General features: G+C 38.2%; 1 protein-coding gene across 2 annotated transcripts in view; it reads left to right on the forward strand.

Annotated features, from left to right (window-relative positions):
- Positions 1–16140, forward strand: part of RIMS1 (regulating synaptic membrane exocytosis 1) — a 580103-nt gene extending 563963 nt beyond the window's left edge. For both annotated transcript variants that reach the window (XM_061131514.1, XM_061131515.1), the window contains 5 exons: positions 2165–2303; positions 7182–7294; positions 10769–10870; positions 11450–11589; positions 13570–16140. In XM_061131514.1, the coding sequence (XP_060987497.1) occupies positions 2165–2303; positions 7182–7294; positions 10769–10870; positions 11450–11589; positions 13570–13788 (713 nt within the window). In that variant the 3' untranslated portion in view covers positions 13789–16140. The remainder of the gene's footprint in view (positions 1–2164; positions 2304–7181; positions 7295–10768; positions 10871–11449; positions 11590–13569) is intronic.
- The last annotated feature ends 654 nt before the right edge of the window (positions 16141–16794 follow it).

Here is a 16794-nt window from a genome sequence, read left to right on the forward strand (position 1 = left end):
GTAGACATACCCCTCTTTGAGAAAACTTGAAAAATACAAATTGGTAAATAACTCTTAAATGTTTTCTTTTCATTCATCAAACACATATATCACTACAAACACCTGTAGCAGGTGTTAGGAGAGGCGGGAGAAGCCAGGCTCTGATAGCACCTCCGTCATCTGGACAGCCAGGCACACACAGCCTCCTGGCCGGAGTCGACATCAGAACTGGAAACGCCACAGAGGAAACCTGTAGACTGGGGGGTGATGACCAGACCACCATTACTCACAGCCTCCAGGACCAACCCAGCTTTGGGGGCCACTGTCCGGTCCCCTCACATCCTCCAGACCAATGTTTGATGAGACCCTGACCCCTTTTTTATAAAACCGCTGCTCTGCTCCATCAATCTCCATCCCTTCTCTTGCCTGTTTTTATCCATAGCAGTTATTACCAGACCTGTTACATATTTGTTGACTTGTTAATTGCCTTTCTTGTGTATACATACATGTATGTAAGCTCCATGATGACAGGAAATTTGTCATTTGGCAGTGTTTACCCATAACCTAGAACAGTGTGGGACACCTGGTTGGTATTTAGTAAATATTTGTTGAATGGAGGGTTGGATGGAGGAAGGGATGGAAAGAGGGAGGGAGGGATAAATGGATGGGTGGAAGGATAGATGGAAGAATGAAGGAAAGATGGTTGGAAGGAGGGAAGGATGGATGGATAGAAAAAAGGATGGAAGCATAGATGTATGGATGCAGCTAGGGATGGATGGATGCATGCATAGAAGGATGGAGGGAAGGAAGGATGGATGGATAAAAGGATGGATGGATGTATAGAAAGAAGGATGGATGGATGGATGGAGGAATGGATGGAGGAATGGATGGATAAATGAATGGATGAAAGTATGGATGGATGAATAAAACAAAGGGTGAATGGATGGAAGGAATCTGACTGAGTGGATAAATGAACACCTTAATGAAAAGATCCTTGTGGCTGATCCTCTTAACCATTTCTCTCTAGTTCCAAGCATCCTCCCCTCCATTTACATATAAAGTTTGCTTTCATTATTCTAGCTATGAACCTCATTATTTTCAGTAGAATTTGGTGTTCTACCCTCGTTTATTTCCTCGGGTTGCCTGGGGTAAACATTTGTCAGGATTCTGGCTGGCTCACTTGGGTAACGTGGCGTGGGGGCTTGCCCCTTGCCCTCAGGTGTGTGGTACTGATAGGCATGCAGAGATGAAATGTTGCTTTACATGGTGACTTCATACAGGAGCGACATCTAAAGAGGAGCCACAGACACACGCAAACACCCAAACTAAGCTAAATGGCAGCTATCATGGCCATAGGTGAAGTCCCTGCCTTGAGCCCAGTGGATGAGACAGAAATCAGAGGGAGCACAGGTGGGGAATCTAGGGCCATAGGTGGGAAAAGAGATGCATCCACATGATAGTTGGTAGGAGCACAAATTGCTTTGTAGAGGACAAGTTAGAAACAATAAGATCAAACAGATTCCTACCCTTTCACTAGCATTTCAACCTCTAAAAATGTATCCTGTGAAATCACCTCTAACAAGTGGAAATGTCACCAGTAATGAGCCCTATGTGGGTAACCTCTGTGCCACCTCAGATGAGATCCTATACACTAAAGTGTTACAGAAAACATTGAATAAAATGCTGTTTTTTTTTTTTTTTTCTTTTATGAGGATTGTGGATAGCTGGCTGTACCAAAACAGTGGCATTTTCCATGCTGGGTTCCAAATGCCTCTTCTGTCGAGGACATTCCCAGTCATTCAGATCTGTGTCCATGCAGTTGGAACTTTCCAGATTAGAAGAAACCTGGTAGCTTTCAAAGAACAGTTCAGTGCAAAATCCAGTTTTCACTGAAGCTGACAACTTGAGCAGCCATAATGCAGGGATGCATTTTGGCTCATTGGGAGTCAGGTGGTCTCTGAAACCGGGCGGCGGTCTGCCTTCTACTGCTGCCTCCTTAGCCAGAGCATCCTGTAGCAAAGAGATGAATTCATCAGGGTATTTTCTTAGACATTATTTTTGTGAGTAAAACTTGAATTATATGCATAATTAACTATTATACTTGCAGAATCGATATCCGGGGGAACTGTCTGGGGGAAAAAAAAAAAAGCAACAACTTAGAGTTGCTTTTACTCTCTCCTGCCAGAGTCAGGCCACAAGAAGTTGAAAAGCACCATCCAGAGAAGCACGGAGACGGGAATGGCAGCTGAGATGAGGAAGATGGTGAGGCAGCCAAGCCGGGAGTCCACAGATGGCAGCATCAACAGCTACAGCTCCGAGGGGAAGTAAGTGGGTCAGCCCGGCACCTGGCCTAGAGCCGGGGGTCCCGAGTCACAGGGCGGGTAACAAGGCCCCCAGGTCATCCTGCAGTTGCTTTGTACAACCAGGAGTTCAACCATCCACTTTATTTTTTTTATTTATTTATTTTTTCATTTATTTTTATTAGTTGGAGGCTAATTACTTCACAACATTGCAGTGGGTTTTGTCATACATTGACATGAATCAGCCATGGAGTTACATGTATTCCCCATCCAGATCCCCGCTCCCACCTCCCTCTCCACCCAATTTTAAAACAGCCTGACCTCTTAGGATACAGACACATGGACACACCTCTGCTCCTGGTCACTCAGACCTCTCAAAGGGATGAGGAAGTGGCGGCTTAACATGAATAAACTGATTTTTTGGTATCCAGAAAGGCTCAGAAAAGCCCGTGACCAGAGGCTTATGGTAGAAATGCCACATTTAATGGCTTCTTTCAGATGGGAATTTCATTGTCTGGCCCAGTTGCCAAAATCTGAATTAGAATGTAGACATATGAAACTAATTGTCCATATTCCTGCTTTTCTCCAAACTATTTTGGGATTCAAGTTGTTGGAAGTCTAACATTCTTATAATAGCAACTTATTTTTCCTATTTTTAAAACATCACGATTTCAGTTTCACCTTAGGAAAAATGCCCAGGATCTACCTACTTAGTTATTTTTCTGATGAAAGAGTTTTCATTAATCTTGAAATTAATTAATTTGGAAAAAATATAACTAGATTTTTGTTTACTTGGTGTGATTTTTTTACACAAAATCTGCATTTTTCTTATGCTTGAGAATAAGCATAAGAAACTGAAGTAATGGTTTTAATGGTTGATAGTTTGATGGTTGACAGATTACTGAAGTGATAAATCTTACAAATAATTAAGTATTATCCTGCAATGGGTTACTTGGGGATTGACCATGTACAAGTTTTCTATAATTATGTATTACCATGCAAATATCTTTTACCCATTCATTATTAATAATTTATTTTATTTTACTGGCATTTTTAATTTGGTTCAGAAAATAAAATAAATTTTGCCAAGTTAATGTTCACGATATGGTTTCCCATTCCTGAAAGTAGTGAGTCCCTCTATTTGATCCAATGATGGGTATGCATTCTCTGAGCAAGATACAGCCAGGAATAAAAAGCAGAAGACGTGAATTTATGGAGTTAAGTTTGCTGACATAATACCAATATTTGTAGAAGTATTATAAAGCAATGAGCAAATAAAAAACTGGAGGCACTGTTTTCTAATATAAAAATCAACAAGTTTAGATTGGGATTAACATATACACACTACTATATATATATATATATGTATATATATATATATATGTGTATATATATATATAATCATTAACTAATAGCAACCTACTGTATAGCACAAGGAGCTCTTCTAAATTCTCTGTAATGGCCTATAGGGGAAAAGGATCTAAAAAAGGGCAGATATATGCATATATCCAGATACATATAACTGATTCACTTTGATGTACAGTAGAAAGTAACACAGCATTGTAAATCAACTATACTCGAATAAAATCTTTTTAAAAATTGACAAACCTAGTCATACTTCCACCATGGATAAGCCACTTAACTTCTCACAGATTTATTTTATGGTCTCTGGATAGAATAATAATTGATGCTCTGTCTAATTCCTTTGATTTTGAAGAAATAATATGCATGAAAGTACATGGTTGTTGTTCAGTCACTCAGTCAAGTTTAACTGTTTGCGACCCCACGGACTGCAGCGTGCCAGGTTTCTCTGTCCTTCACTACCACATTGGAAACAATCAACGCTTATAGAAAACTGTTTATTCCAAAAAATTACTTATTGAAGTTAAACTATGTAAACAGCCTGGTTCTTGTTACCCTGGCTGCTGCTGCTAAGTCGCTTCAGTCGTGTCCGACTCTGTGCGACCCCATAGACGACAGCCCACCAGGCTCCCCCATCTCTGGGATTCTCCAGGCAAGAACACTGGAGTGGGTTGCCATTTCCTTCTCCAATGCATGAAAGTGAAAAGTGAAAGTGAAGTCACTCAGTCGTGTCCAACTCCTAGTGACCCCATGGACTGCAGCCCACCAGGCTCCTCTGCCCATGGGATTTTCCAGGAAAGAGTAATGGAGTGGGTTTGTTACCCTGGAGACATCAGTTAGCAAGACCACAGTCCCTGCTCTGGGTAAAGATATAGCCTGGGGTTTCAGGCAGGCATGGTGAGAAACAGACAAACTTCAACCAACTTACTTCCATTTAATTTAAATACAAATCTCATATAATATGACATTTTAATTCATTCAAAATGTTAATTCATTCAAAACTGAAGAAATTAAGCATTTTGATTTGTAAATAAGAATCTGTTTTCAAATATTTATTCAATATTACAAACTAGAGATACCAAGAGAACATTTCATGCAAAGATGGACACAATAGAGGACAGGAATGGTATGGGCCTGACAGAAGCAGAAGATATTAAGAAGAGGTGGCAAGAATACACAGGAGATCTATATGAAAAAGATCTTCATGACCCAGATAACCATGATGCTGTGATCACTCACCTAGAGTCACATCCTGGGATGTGAAGTTAAGTGTGTGTTAGGAAGCATCACTGTCTACAAAGCTAGTGGAGGTAATAGAATTCCAGTTGAGCTACTTCACATCCGAAAAGATGATGCTGTAGACCCAGAGGAATCGGGTGGAGAGGGAGGTGGGAGGGGGGATCGGGATTGGGAATACATGTAAATCCATGGCTGATTCATATCAATGTATGACAAAACCCACTGGGAAAAAAAAATAATAATAATAAAAATTAAAAAAGAAAAAAAAAAAAAAAAAAGTGCTACACTTAATATGCCATTGCTACGCTCAAATTTCCAAAATTTGCAAAACTCAGCAGTGGCCACAGGACAGGAAAAAGTCAGTCTTCATTCCAATTCCAAAGAAAGGCAATGCCAAAGAATGTTCAAACTACCGCACAATTGCACACATCTCACACACTAGCAAAGTAATGCTCAAAATGCTCCAAGCCAGGCTTCAACAGTACGTGAACCGTGAACTTTCAGATGTTCAAGCTGGATTTAGAAAATTCAGAGGAACCAGAGGTCAAATTGACAACATCTGTTGTATCATCAAAAAAGCAAGAGAGTTCCAGAAAAATATCTACTTCTACTTTATTGACTACACCAAAGTCCTTGACTGTGTGAATCACGATAAACTATGGAAGATTGTTCAAGAGATGGGACTACTCGACCACCTTACCTGCCTCCTGAGAAATCTGTATGCAAGTCAAGAAGCAACAGTTACAACTGGACATGGAACAACAGACTGGTTCCAAATCAGGAAAGGAGTCCATCAAGGCAGTATGTTGTCACCTTGCTTATTTAACTTCTATTCAGAGTACATCCTGTGAAATGCCCAGCTGGATGACGCACAAGCTGGAATCAAGATTGCCGGGAAAAATATCAATAACCTCAGATACTCAAATGACACCATCCTTATGGCAGAAAGCAAAGAGGGACTAAAGAGCCTCTTGATGAAAGTGAAGGAGAGTGAAAATGTTGGCTTAAATCTCAACATGCTGAAAACTAAGATCATTGCACCTGGTCCTATCACTTCATGGCAAATAGATGGGGAAACAATGGAAACAGTGAGAGATTTTATTCTGGGGGGCTCCAAAATCACTGCAGATGGTGAGTGCAGCCATGAAATTAAAAGACACTTGCTCCTTGGAAGAAAAGCTATGACCAACCTAGACAGCATATTAAAAAGCAGATGTTACTTTGCCAACAAAGGTCCATCTAGTCAAAGCTATGGTTTTTGCACTAGTCATGTATGGATGTGATAGTTGGACTATAAAGAAAGCTGAAGGCGAAAGAACTGATGCTTTTAAACTGTGATGCTGGAGAACACTCTTGAGAGTCCCTTGACTGCAAAGTCAATCTTCATGGAAATCAGTCCTAATATTCATTGGAAGGACTGATGCTGAAGCTGAAATTCCAACACCAGCTGATGCAAAGAACTGACTCCTTGGAAAAGACCCTGATGCTGGGAAAGACTGAAGGTGGGAGGAGAAGGGGACAACAGAGGATGAGATGGTTGGATGGCATCACTGACTCAATGGACATGAGTTTGAGCAAACTCTGAGAGTTGGTGATGGACATGGAGGCCTGGCGTGCTGTAGTCCATTGGGTCGCAAAGAGTCAGACACAACTGAGCAACTGAAGTGAATATTTCAAATAATATCTATTCAAGAAATTATTAAATGTTTCTTAAAATTTAGCACTTTATTGTTACTTCATGCTCATGAGCAATTATTTAAGTAGGTCATGACATAAAATATCACATCTTATATCTTATGTTAGTCATACATTTATGTAGGGATTTGTATTGTAAATGTGCCAAAAACTTACTGCATTAAAAACTTTAACTAAGCCCTCATCAACATGTCCTTTTTAAAACTTTTCTATTTTATGTTGGAGTATAGTTGATTAACAATGTTGTGTTAGTTTCAGGTGAACGGAAGGGAGGGATCTACTGGGAGTTCAGGATTGACATGTACACACTGCTGTATTTAAAGTGGATAACCAACAAGGAGCTACTGTGTAGCACAGGGAACTCTGCTGAATATTCTGTAAATTGATAGGCTAGACCTTTTCTCATTCAGCACTGAGCCTCATATGCTTGGTTCAACGGAAATGCAAAGAATCAGTAAGTAAACCAGTTACCCAAATACTGTTTGATTCATGTTCAGAACGATATTCTAACGGAAAGTAATGGGGCTTCCCTGGTGGCTCAGCTGGAAAGTAATGAAAAGAATTCTAGGAGATCTAATGTTTTTATTTTTGTCCTTTTGCCAATAGTTTAATATTTCCTGGAGTGAGACTAGGCGCAGATAGTCAATTCAGTGATTTTCTTGATGGATTGGGACCAGCCCAGCTTGTTGGCCGCCAGACCCTTGCTACCCCTGCAATGGGTAAGAATAATTTTTCCTGAAAGAAAATGAGTGTTTCATGGTTGACAAGATTATTTAAAGTAGCATAATAGCATTGATCATACAAGTGAGAAGAACACTTTATCTCAAGTATTGCTGGTTTCAAATGACTATTCTAACTTTTAATGCATTTTTCTAACTTGATACATATTTCTAATGCATTTTCCTAACTTTGCTGACAAAGGAAGGTCTGTATAGTCAAAGCGGTGGTTTTCCAGTGGTCATGTATGAATGTGAGAGCTGGAACGTAAAAAACATTGAGTACCGAAAATTAATGCCTTCAGACTGTGGTACTGGAGAAGACTCATGAGAGTCACTTGAATATCTAGGAGATCAAACCAGTCCATCTGAAAGGAAATCAACCCTGGATATTCATTGGACGGACTGGGGCTGAAGCTGAAGGTCCAATACTTTGGCCATCTGATGTGAAGAGCCAACTCACTGGAAAAGATCTGATTCTGGGAAAGATAGAGGGCAAGAGGAGAAGGGGTGACAGAGATGAGATGGTTGGATGGCATCACTGACTCAATGGACATGAGTTTGAACAAACTCAGGCAGATAGTGAAGGACGGGAAGCCTGGCGTGCTGCAGTTAGTTCCTGGGCTCTCAGAGTCAAACACGGCTACACAACGGCAACAGCTTGACACGTGATGTAAAATGAATAAAGTTAGTCACCTCTCTGAATTATCAAAATTCTGTTAATGTAATGTCTACAGGATATCCAAATGTAGGAGAAGGGTAGCATTTTATAGCATGGAAAAATCAATAGATTAGTCAATCAAGAATGTTGGTGTGAGTGTATTATTATGCAAAAAAATCAATGAAATTGACTCCCTACTTCAGAACTCAAAAAAGTAGTGTTTTGGAGTCAATTGTAAAAGAGAAACAGGAGGTAAGGAAAGACACTAACAAATACTGAAAAACACTTTAATGTTTCTATACTCTTGGAGTGGGAAAGAACTTCCAAACCAAAGCCAGATCAATCAAAAAACTTCTACTAGCAAAAATACCATAAATGAAGATTATAAAAGGTGACAAATGGAGAAAATTATATGTAACATGTGCAATAAATATCTTCCTGAAAGGTATGAGATTCTCACTTGAAAGGATCCACAGAGTAGTCAGCAAATTCATGAGAATATTTCAAACACAAAAACAATATTATGTCATTTTACAGTACCAGAGATGGATAGAAAATCCCATAACTTTCCTAAGAGGAAAAATAATTGTATCCAAACTATTAAAAATCTGATTCTCACTGGACTCTTCAGTAATAATAGTGGAATCCAGAAGATGAGCATTGTCTTCAAAATTCTGATTAACAACTGATTTCCAACATGGAGTACAATAGCCAGCCAAGTCATCTAGTAAATTTGAGGCTAGAATTAATATATGTTCAGACCAAAAGGGCCTCGAAACATTTTCCTTATACCCAGCATCATTCAGAAAACTATTAGAGGACATGCCTCAACAAAATGAACTAAGTGAACTTAAAAATTGTGAACTAAAAAGGAGGAACATGAAATTCAGTAAATGCTTCTGTACAAGAGAGAAATGGATGGGATGCCCAGAATGGTAGTGAAGGAAAATCTAAGAAAACAGCTACTGCTTTAAAAGCAACCTGTTCAAATTGTAGCCTTTCAGATTCATAAGCTAAACCTATAGAAAACCTAGTGTGTTTGATTTTTTAGAACAACTAGACAAGCAGGACAGAGTGAGATGTTTTAATTAGCATAAAAATACATAAAAATGTAAGCAAGTACTTTTTAAAACACACTTAGTGGGGGTAGAGAAAAGGAAAAGTGTCCAAGAAATGAGAAGTAATCACAATATTCCATTGTACTTAACTACAAGTAATATTGCATAATCATAATATAAATAATAATATTGGGAGAACAGCATGACAGAAAATGTCAAGTGTGTACTGGGGATAGGAAGACAGAGAAAGCAAAATCAGAGGTCAATAATAATATCTATTACTGAAAAAAGGAAGGTATCTTATGAATATGATATTTAGTGATAGGGATGCAAATGCCAAAAAGTAAAAAAAAGTAAGTTAAAATATTGCAAATTTTGAAAGCAGTGACTTGAAAGGGAAGAAGTAGAGAGAGAGAGAGACTGGGAATATTTTATACTGATAACAAGGCTTAGAGAACAGTTTGACTCTTTAAACAGTGTGTGTATGTGATTAAAAGGAAAAAGCCTGAAAATCCCTAGGAGCTGAGGTTTGAAACAAGAATTATTATAGAACTAATGAACAATCCAGAACCACAACACTGATAAATGTATGAGGCAAATAAGAAGAATTCACAACTGAATTCTTTCTCACAACTGAGAAAATAGAGATGATTCAACTAACTAAAACCAACTGAGAAATAATTATATTTAATATTTTGGAGGATAAAGTATCACATCATTCAGAAAAAGTTTGGCATCTTCTAAAAATGGATAAAGGGCATGAACAAGCAATACAAAAGAAGAAATAAAAATTGAAAATATTTATAAATATGTTCAACCTCCCTAATAATCAAAGAAATGCTAATTATAACTTATGGAGCATCAGATTGGCAAAAAAGTAGACATATTGCTCTTAATGATATTAGTGGGCTGTGGAAATGGGAAGACAGATTTTTCTGATCACAGTGTACCTTTCTGAAGGATAGATGGCAGTATGCATGAAATTATTGAATGTCCCTTCAATTATACCTAATGATTACAAATCTGGGAATTTATGTTTAAGAAATAATTGACCATGGGTGTAAAAATTCTTCATAAAGCTGTTCTTTCTAGTGTTTTTTAATGACAACAATGCAGATAAGCTATATTTCCATCCACAGGGATCTGGTTAAATAGATAATGACATCCCCATTCCATGGTTCATACAGTCAGTAAATTGAGGGTATATGGTCATGAAAGATGTTAGATAAATAGATAGAGGCAGATGGACAGATTGATGTATAGATAGAATGATGGAGAGAGAGAGATGGATTAATAGATGATAGATGAGATAGACTCATAACCAAAGAGAGAAAGATAGGAATGAAGGAAGGAACTAACAAATTGTGAAATTGCTAAGGTATTTATCAAGATATTAATGGAGATTTTTGCTAAATAATGGAAATGCAGATAATTATACTTTTTGTTAAGTATTATATACTCAACATAAAGGATAAGAAACCTTAGAGTACAGAATTTCTTAAATACTTCAGTGTTGTTACAGTTAAGCAATTTATATATAAACTAATATGAGACTCTCATAAGTTGAATGAGTACCAGAAAAATGAAGAGAAACGTTTCAAAACCTGATTTGGAGGCAGGGAAAAAAGAGGGGTTGTGGGCTCTAAGAATTAGTTTTTCATGAAGATCATGAGGATCATAATTGGACTCTGTTATGACCTGTTTTTTTTAACTGAATGTGACTGCGAATAAGCTGACACATTTTGCTTCTGCTGACAGGTGACATACAGATTGGAATGGAGGATAAAAAGGGCCAGTTAGAAGTTGAAGTGATTAGAGCACGAAGCCTCACGCAGAAACCCGGCTCCAAATCCACACCTGGTAAGATGCAGAATTAGCTGTTCATATGAGAGTCTTCCGTGGGCAGAAGCTCAAAATGTGTTGTATTTGAATTTCATATGCTCCGTGTTACATTATCTGTCCTTTGATTGTATAAAAGTGGATCTGGGTTTTCCTTGCACAGTTATTCTGTTGAAAGTATTAGGAAGAGTCTTGCAGTAAGACAAGTTTAGTTATGATGACTTCTTAGCTCGTGTCAATTATTTTTGACTGCCTATTTACAAAGGCAGCATAAAAATTCAGTTCTAATCGTAACAAAGATGAGCTTTTAGATAGAAAATGACCTTTAAAATATAAGCCTATGTTGTATTGCCAGCCATAAGCCAAATAAGTCAGAATCTTATTATAACTTTGCACACTTGAAATGAGGAAAATTATGTTAGTAGTTGCATGTGGGTTTTAAGGGGTAGCATTCATGGAGCACTGAAAACTTTAAATGGTTTAAATAATCAATGGAAAGCTTTTAGTAAGTATCTCTACTTCTCTAAGGAAGCATTTGCTAATAAAATCAATTTAATTTGAAGGATTAACTTTTTATCTGTTAATGTTACCTTTGTTCAGCTCCTTATGTCAAAGTGTATCTTTTGGAGAATGGGGCCTGCATAGCCAAGAAGAAGACAAGAATTGCACGAAAGACCCTTGACCCTTTGTATCAACAGTCCCTGGTTTTTGATGAAAGTCCGCAGGGTAAAGTCCTTCAGGTCAGTCATAGCTGGTTTGTCTGTTTACACTGTAACAGCCTATTGTCCACATCAACACTGAAGAGGTGGGCAAACAGGAAGATAATAAATTCCAAATTGTTGATTTGCAATATAAGTAACATGTAGTTGTAAAATATCTCTTAGTTCCAATGGAGAACAAGATATTTATTTTCACTCTCCTTTTCTCCCTTCTCTTCATCCTCTCCTTATACTTTTGCCCTACTTCCCACCCCTTTCATCCTCTAGATGATAGATAGGTAGACCAGATGGTTAGACCAGATGGATAGAAAGATGGATAGATAGGTAGACAGACAGATAGATAGATAAATAGATAGATAGATAGATAGACTAGATAGATAGAAAAACGTATGTATGGATAGGTAGATAGGGAGATGGATAGATAGATAATTAGGGCAACCAATGTTAATAATAGTTTGTTGAGTGAGACCTGATGCAGAGGAAGAAAGGAAAGGAAGCACATATTCATGACTGGCTGAGTGTCAGTTTCACTGTTAGTTGTGTCCACATGTTACCTTTTCTAAATATTTTGACCACCATTACCCTACCCCCAGATTTTTTTGGCTTTTCATTTGCATTTCTGTAGCTACTAATAAGATTAAGCAAATTGTTCATATGTAAATAACCATTTGAATTTTCTCTTATGTGAAAAATTAAGCATTTTACCTGATACTCTTTTTAACTTGTAGAAGTTTTTTTTGGTTGGTTGGTTGGCTGGTTTTTTTTGTTTGTTTAAGCTATTCTGGTATTTTGTCGTTTACATGAATTGCACACACATTTGTCCTACTGTGGCTTTTCTTTCACCAAACTCTTTACATCTTTTGATGAACAGAAGTTCTCAATTTAAATATACTTTTTTAAAAAACCACTTTTGTATTGTTTATGATTTTTTTTCTGACTTGGTTTTGAAAAATCCTTCTTTATACCTTATTTATTAGGTATAATCCTTCTTTATTTTTATCCTTCTTTATAAATATATATGGTATATATAACCTAAAGGTTATAGATATATTGTTTTCATAGAGTTTTATTATTTTGGTTTATGTTGTGAAGTAGGATCCAGTTTTATTTTTTCCCTTTTATATGATCATTTGTCCAGAAATTATTTATTGAAAAGTCCTTCTTTTATACCTATTTTATAATATCACCTCAGTCATAGGTCATTTCACTATCTGCATTGTCCCCTTTTGAAAGATTATGTCTTTGAGGAATAGAGGCATTAAATAATTTGCCAAGGTTACTCAGTTAATTGAAAAGCTGAGATTCGCCTCCCCTGCCTCTGTAAAACAGGTGAGTGAGTTCGTTTGGTAACTTCAACAGAGCCTGGAGTAAGTGTAATGGGAATCTTACCTGACACCAAAAGAATTGGTTTCGGTGTCAGATTGTTCTGTCAGTTCACTGACTTATTAATCTTCTGATCAAGTCAGAACTGTCAGGCAAATCCTCAAAAGGCACCAGCTTATAATTATTGTTCAGCCTGTCCCTTCAGTAACAAGTCTATAACATAAAAGAAATGTAATGAATATTCTCATCCTTTATACACATTCCACCATGCACACATGCCGTGGTACCAGAAGTTGGGTTATCTTGCCCTCCTAGCTTGCACAAAATTTAATTTGTATATATCTCTGTGGTCCTGCACATTGCTCACTAGATACTAGTTGCTAAAGAAGGTTTTGAATTGATAAGTAAATAAGCTTGCCTGTTTGTTTTTAACATGGTTTATATATACAATACCCCTCATGGACTAGGGAAATATTATATGTATTCCATCAAATCAAAAAATCATGATGAAGTGTCTCAGAGTACCTGAATATTTTTAATTATTAAGTCTCCTTGATCTTAGTTATATTCACTTCATGTCCTTCCCTGTCTGGCTCAGTTTAACAGACCAGTTTGCTCTCAACTCTTCACATGCGCAGGAGAGGAGCTCAAGTTCACTGCACTTCTCTCTTTCTGCAGGTGATTGTCTGGGGGGACTACGGCCGGATGGACCACAAATGCTTCATGGGGGTGGCTCAGATCTTGTTGGAGGAACTCGATCTTTCCAGCATGGTCATCGGCTGGTACAAGCTGTTCCCACCGTCATCACTGGTTGACCCCACGCTCACCCCTCTCACCCGCCGGGCTTCCCAGTCATCTCTGGAAAGTTCCACTGGGCCCCCCTGCATCCGGTCCTAATGAACTCACACCAGTAAGACTCTACCTTCAGGATAGTAATCTGAACCAGATATTTCATGAGCATTGTTGGAGACAGACAATCAACCTGTGTTTTGCCTGTAGTCGTTTTTCAATAATATGTCCCAATCGTTGTTTAAAAACCTGGCTTCACATGACAGAACAAGGCAGTCTATCAAATACAGGAAGAGTCAACGTGCTAGAGAATCACTGATGCTTCTAACAAATGAAAGAGAGGAAACTGCAAATTCACACACACATGCGCACATGCACACACCAAACTGAACAAACTGGAAATTGTCACTCTTGTGAAAAGCTGTATTTTATGTGTTTTTTGCACAAACCACAAGGAGTGTTATTTCCCCGGTGTTTAAGTTTTGTTTGTGTGTTATTTGTTGATTTCAGTTGATTCCCGATTTGTTTCGATTTGATTCAGTTTTCACTGCATTTGTTGTTTCTACTCATTTTCAGCTGTGTCATGACAGGGCTCGTGATGTTTACAGAGACCCTTCCTTTCTTTTTCCAAAAGCACCAAAAAAAAAAGGGCTGAAGCAGTCTCTGTAGCATCTCTGCGGAGTGTGCACCATGAGACAAAGTGAGGCCAATGCAGGGCTTCACTGACTTTTGCTTTATGATTCTTCAAGTTCTTATGTGTGGAAACCCAGAAAATGAAAATTATCCCCCAAAAACAAATAATCACAAAATCACTTTTTTGAATGGAGCTCATGTCTGTTTGTGTTCTAAAACATTAATTTATGTTTTCCATTGTTTTGCATGGAAGACCTTTACAGAACTGAGTCTGCAGCAAATGCTGGGAACTAACCTAAATGCATCATTGTACCTTGGAAACACTCCTTGTTATGCCTTTTCCTTCCTGACATCCAAAATAAAAGCAAGTATATGCTCATGTGTACAGACCATATGTTTGACTTCCCAAAATGGTGACTAGAAATGGAGTTGAGCCTCAGACACTTTGAATGATGCCCAGGCTCCTTGGCCACATCTCAGTGTAGACTTAGTACCCGTCCTGGCAAGAACATGGTATGGGCTATTAATATGCCACTGGAAATTTCATTTGAAATATTCCACACTAAACTAATGATTTTTATCAAATTTTAGTTTACATTTCTTTGAAATTGATGCAAGCACAATGCTTGTTTTTTTAATGCAAATTATCTTACTTTGGGGTGGGGGAAATAAAACAAAGTCCAATTCAATTTGCATTTTCTTCATCTGAGTTTTTCTTGGCCTTGAATTCCCTTGTGACCTTCTGTATCTGTGCTAACAACTGCAGACTCTGCAGGTGCATCAAGACCTTGTCCCTCCTTTTATGAGTCCCTCCACTTTTGTGACTCCACAAATAGAGCAGCATGACTTGGAACTGTTCAAAGCTGCATGCACGTTTTATTAAAAAAAAAAAAAAAAAAAAAGGATAAAGAAAAAAAAGAAAGGAAAAAAGAAAAGAAACAAAAGGTCATTTAATAATGTATGTTAGTTCCACATAGGCCAGCTTGTATGTTGCATGTCCTTGTACAGTTTGCTTGTTAATTACTCTACTGAAATAACCAAGAAATCTAAGCCATCCATTTTTGTTACAGACATTTTGCAAGTTTTAGCCAGACTCCGTCTGTGAGTCTGAGGTGAAATGTCTATAGATGGACTTTATTTTTTACCCTCTGGAAAACGTGGTGTAGTATGGACCAAATTCCTTCTAATAAATATTTTGGTGTAGATTCCTCCTGTGGGGCTGTAACACATGTAGACACTGTGTACACATAGGTTTTAATCCATAGACATACTGCCTGCACCAAGTGAATTATTTATTATTTACACACGCCAGAATGACCTGCCCACTGTTCCCAGGGCACAGATTGACCACGGGTCACCATGCTGAGCAGGAAGGACTGAAGCATTGGTGTACTTCTGCTAGATACCGTTCTGTCTTAGTGGCCAACGATCAACTGATTCTAATTGGGTAGTATCTTTCTATTTGACCACTTGTCTTAACACTCCCCTGTGCTTTTAAATAAACTTCCAACTCATGTATGTAAACATGTTTAATAAAATTTACTTTTCATGTCAGTCCACAGCCATCTGTGTTCTATGTTGTGCCAGATATTCATTGTGGGTTCCACTGGGCAAGATGGGAGCTGGATCGCGGGAAGGGAGGTGGGATTTGTCGTCTGCTGGGGGCACTTGACTTGTCACTGCACCATGTGTGTCTTCATCTCCAGCCCAAAAGGGTACTTTGCATCACATACAATTTTTTACTCTGTCAGCCTGTCTAAGTGAGCACATGAGTTTACTTCTGAAAAGTGGCATTACTGAAAACAATAAATCTCAGTAAGAATCAAACGGAAGGTTGTTTTTCTGCTGCTCTTTAAGTGTGCTGTTGTCCAATTGCCAGATCATTTCAAGCATGTGATATGTCAAAATATCAATTCCTGCATCTTTCACCGAAGCGTCTGGTTCCTCTTTCCATTGGTTCCTCTGGACCCCTGATTGAGTCATAGAAAGTTGCCTTAGGGTTGGTCAACTTAAACCAAACAATATGTTATATCATCTCCAAGAAAATCTTAGAGAATAAATATACCTTCAAAGAAATAGGTGAGTCTCCAAAGGTAGTATGTTACATAAAATTTGTTGGCTTTATTGCTTCAACTTTATGACATTTTCTTTTCTTCCCCAAAAGTGTGTTCATATATGATGCCAAACCTGGCCTCTGTACACCAACGCTGAATTAAAATTTGAAGACAAGAGTTTTGGGTAAAGAAGAAAACATATCTTTATTGCTTTACTAGGCAAAGGGGGTCATGGTGGGCTAATGCCCTCAAAACTGTGTCCCATCCTGCAGGGCGTAGTGAGGAGTATTCAAGTGTTCAAGGAGCAGAGCATGATCAGCCTATGGACAATGTTCTGATTCATTGGTGGTGAGGGAAGAGGGAGTCAGGATTATTAACCTTCCAGTTCCAGCTGGTCTGAGGTCTTTGTGCTTGTGGGCAGCGTGCA

The sequence above is a fragment of the Dama dama genome, chromosome 28, assembly GCF_033118175.1.
Source record: "Dama dama isolate Ldn47 chromosome 28, ASM3311817v1, whole genome shotgun sequence".
Classification (NCBI taxonomy): Eukaryota; Metazoa; Chordata; class Mammalia; order Artiodactyla; family Cervidae; genus Dama; species Dama dama.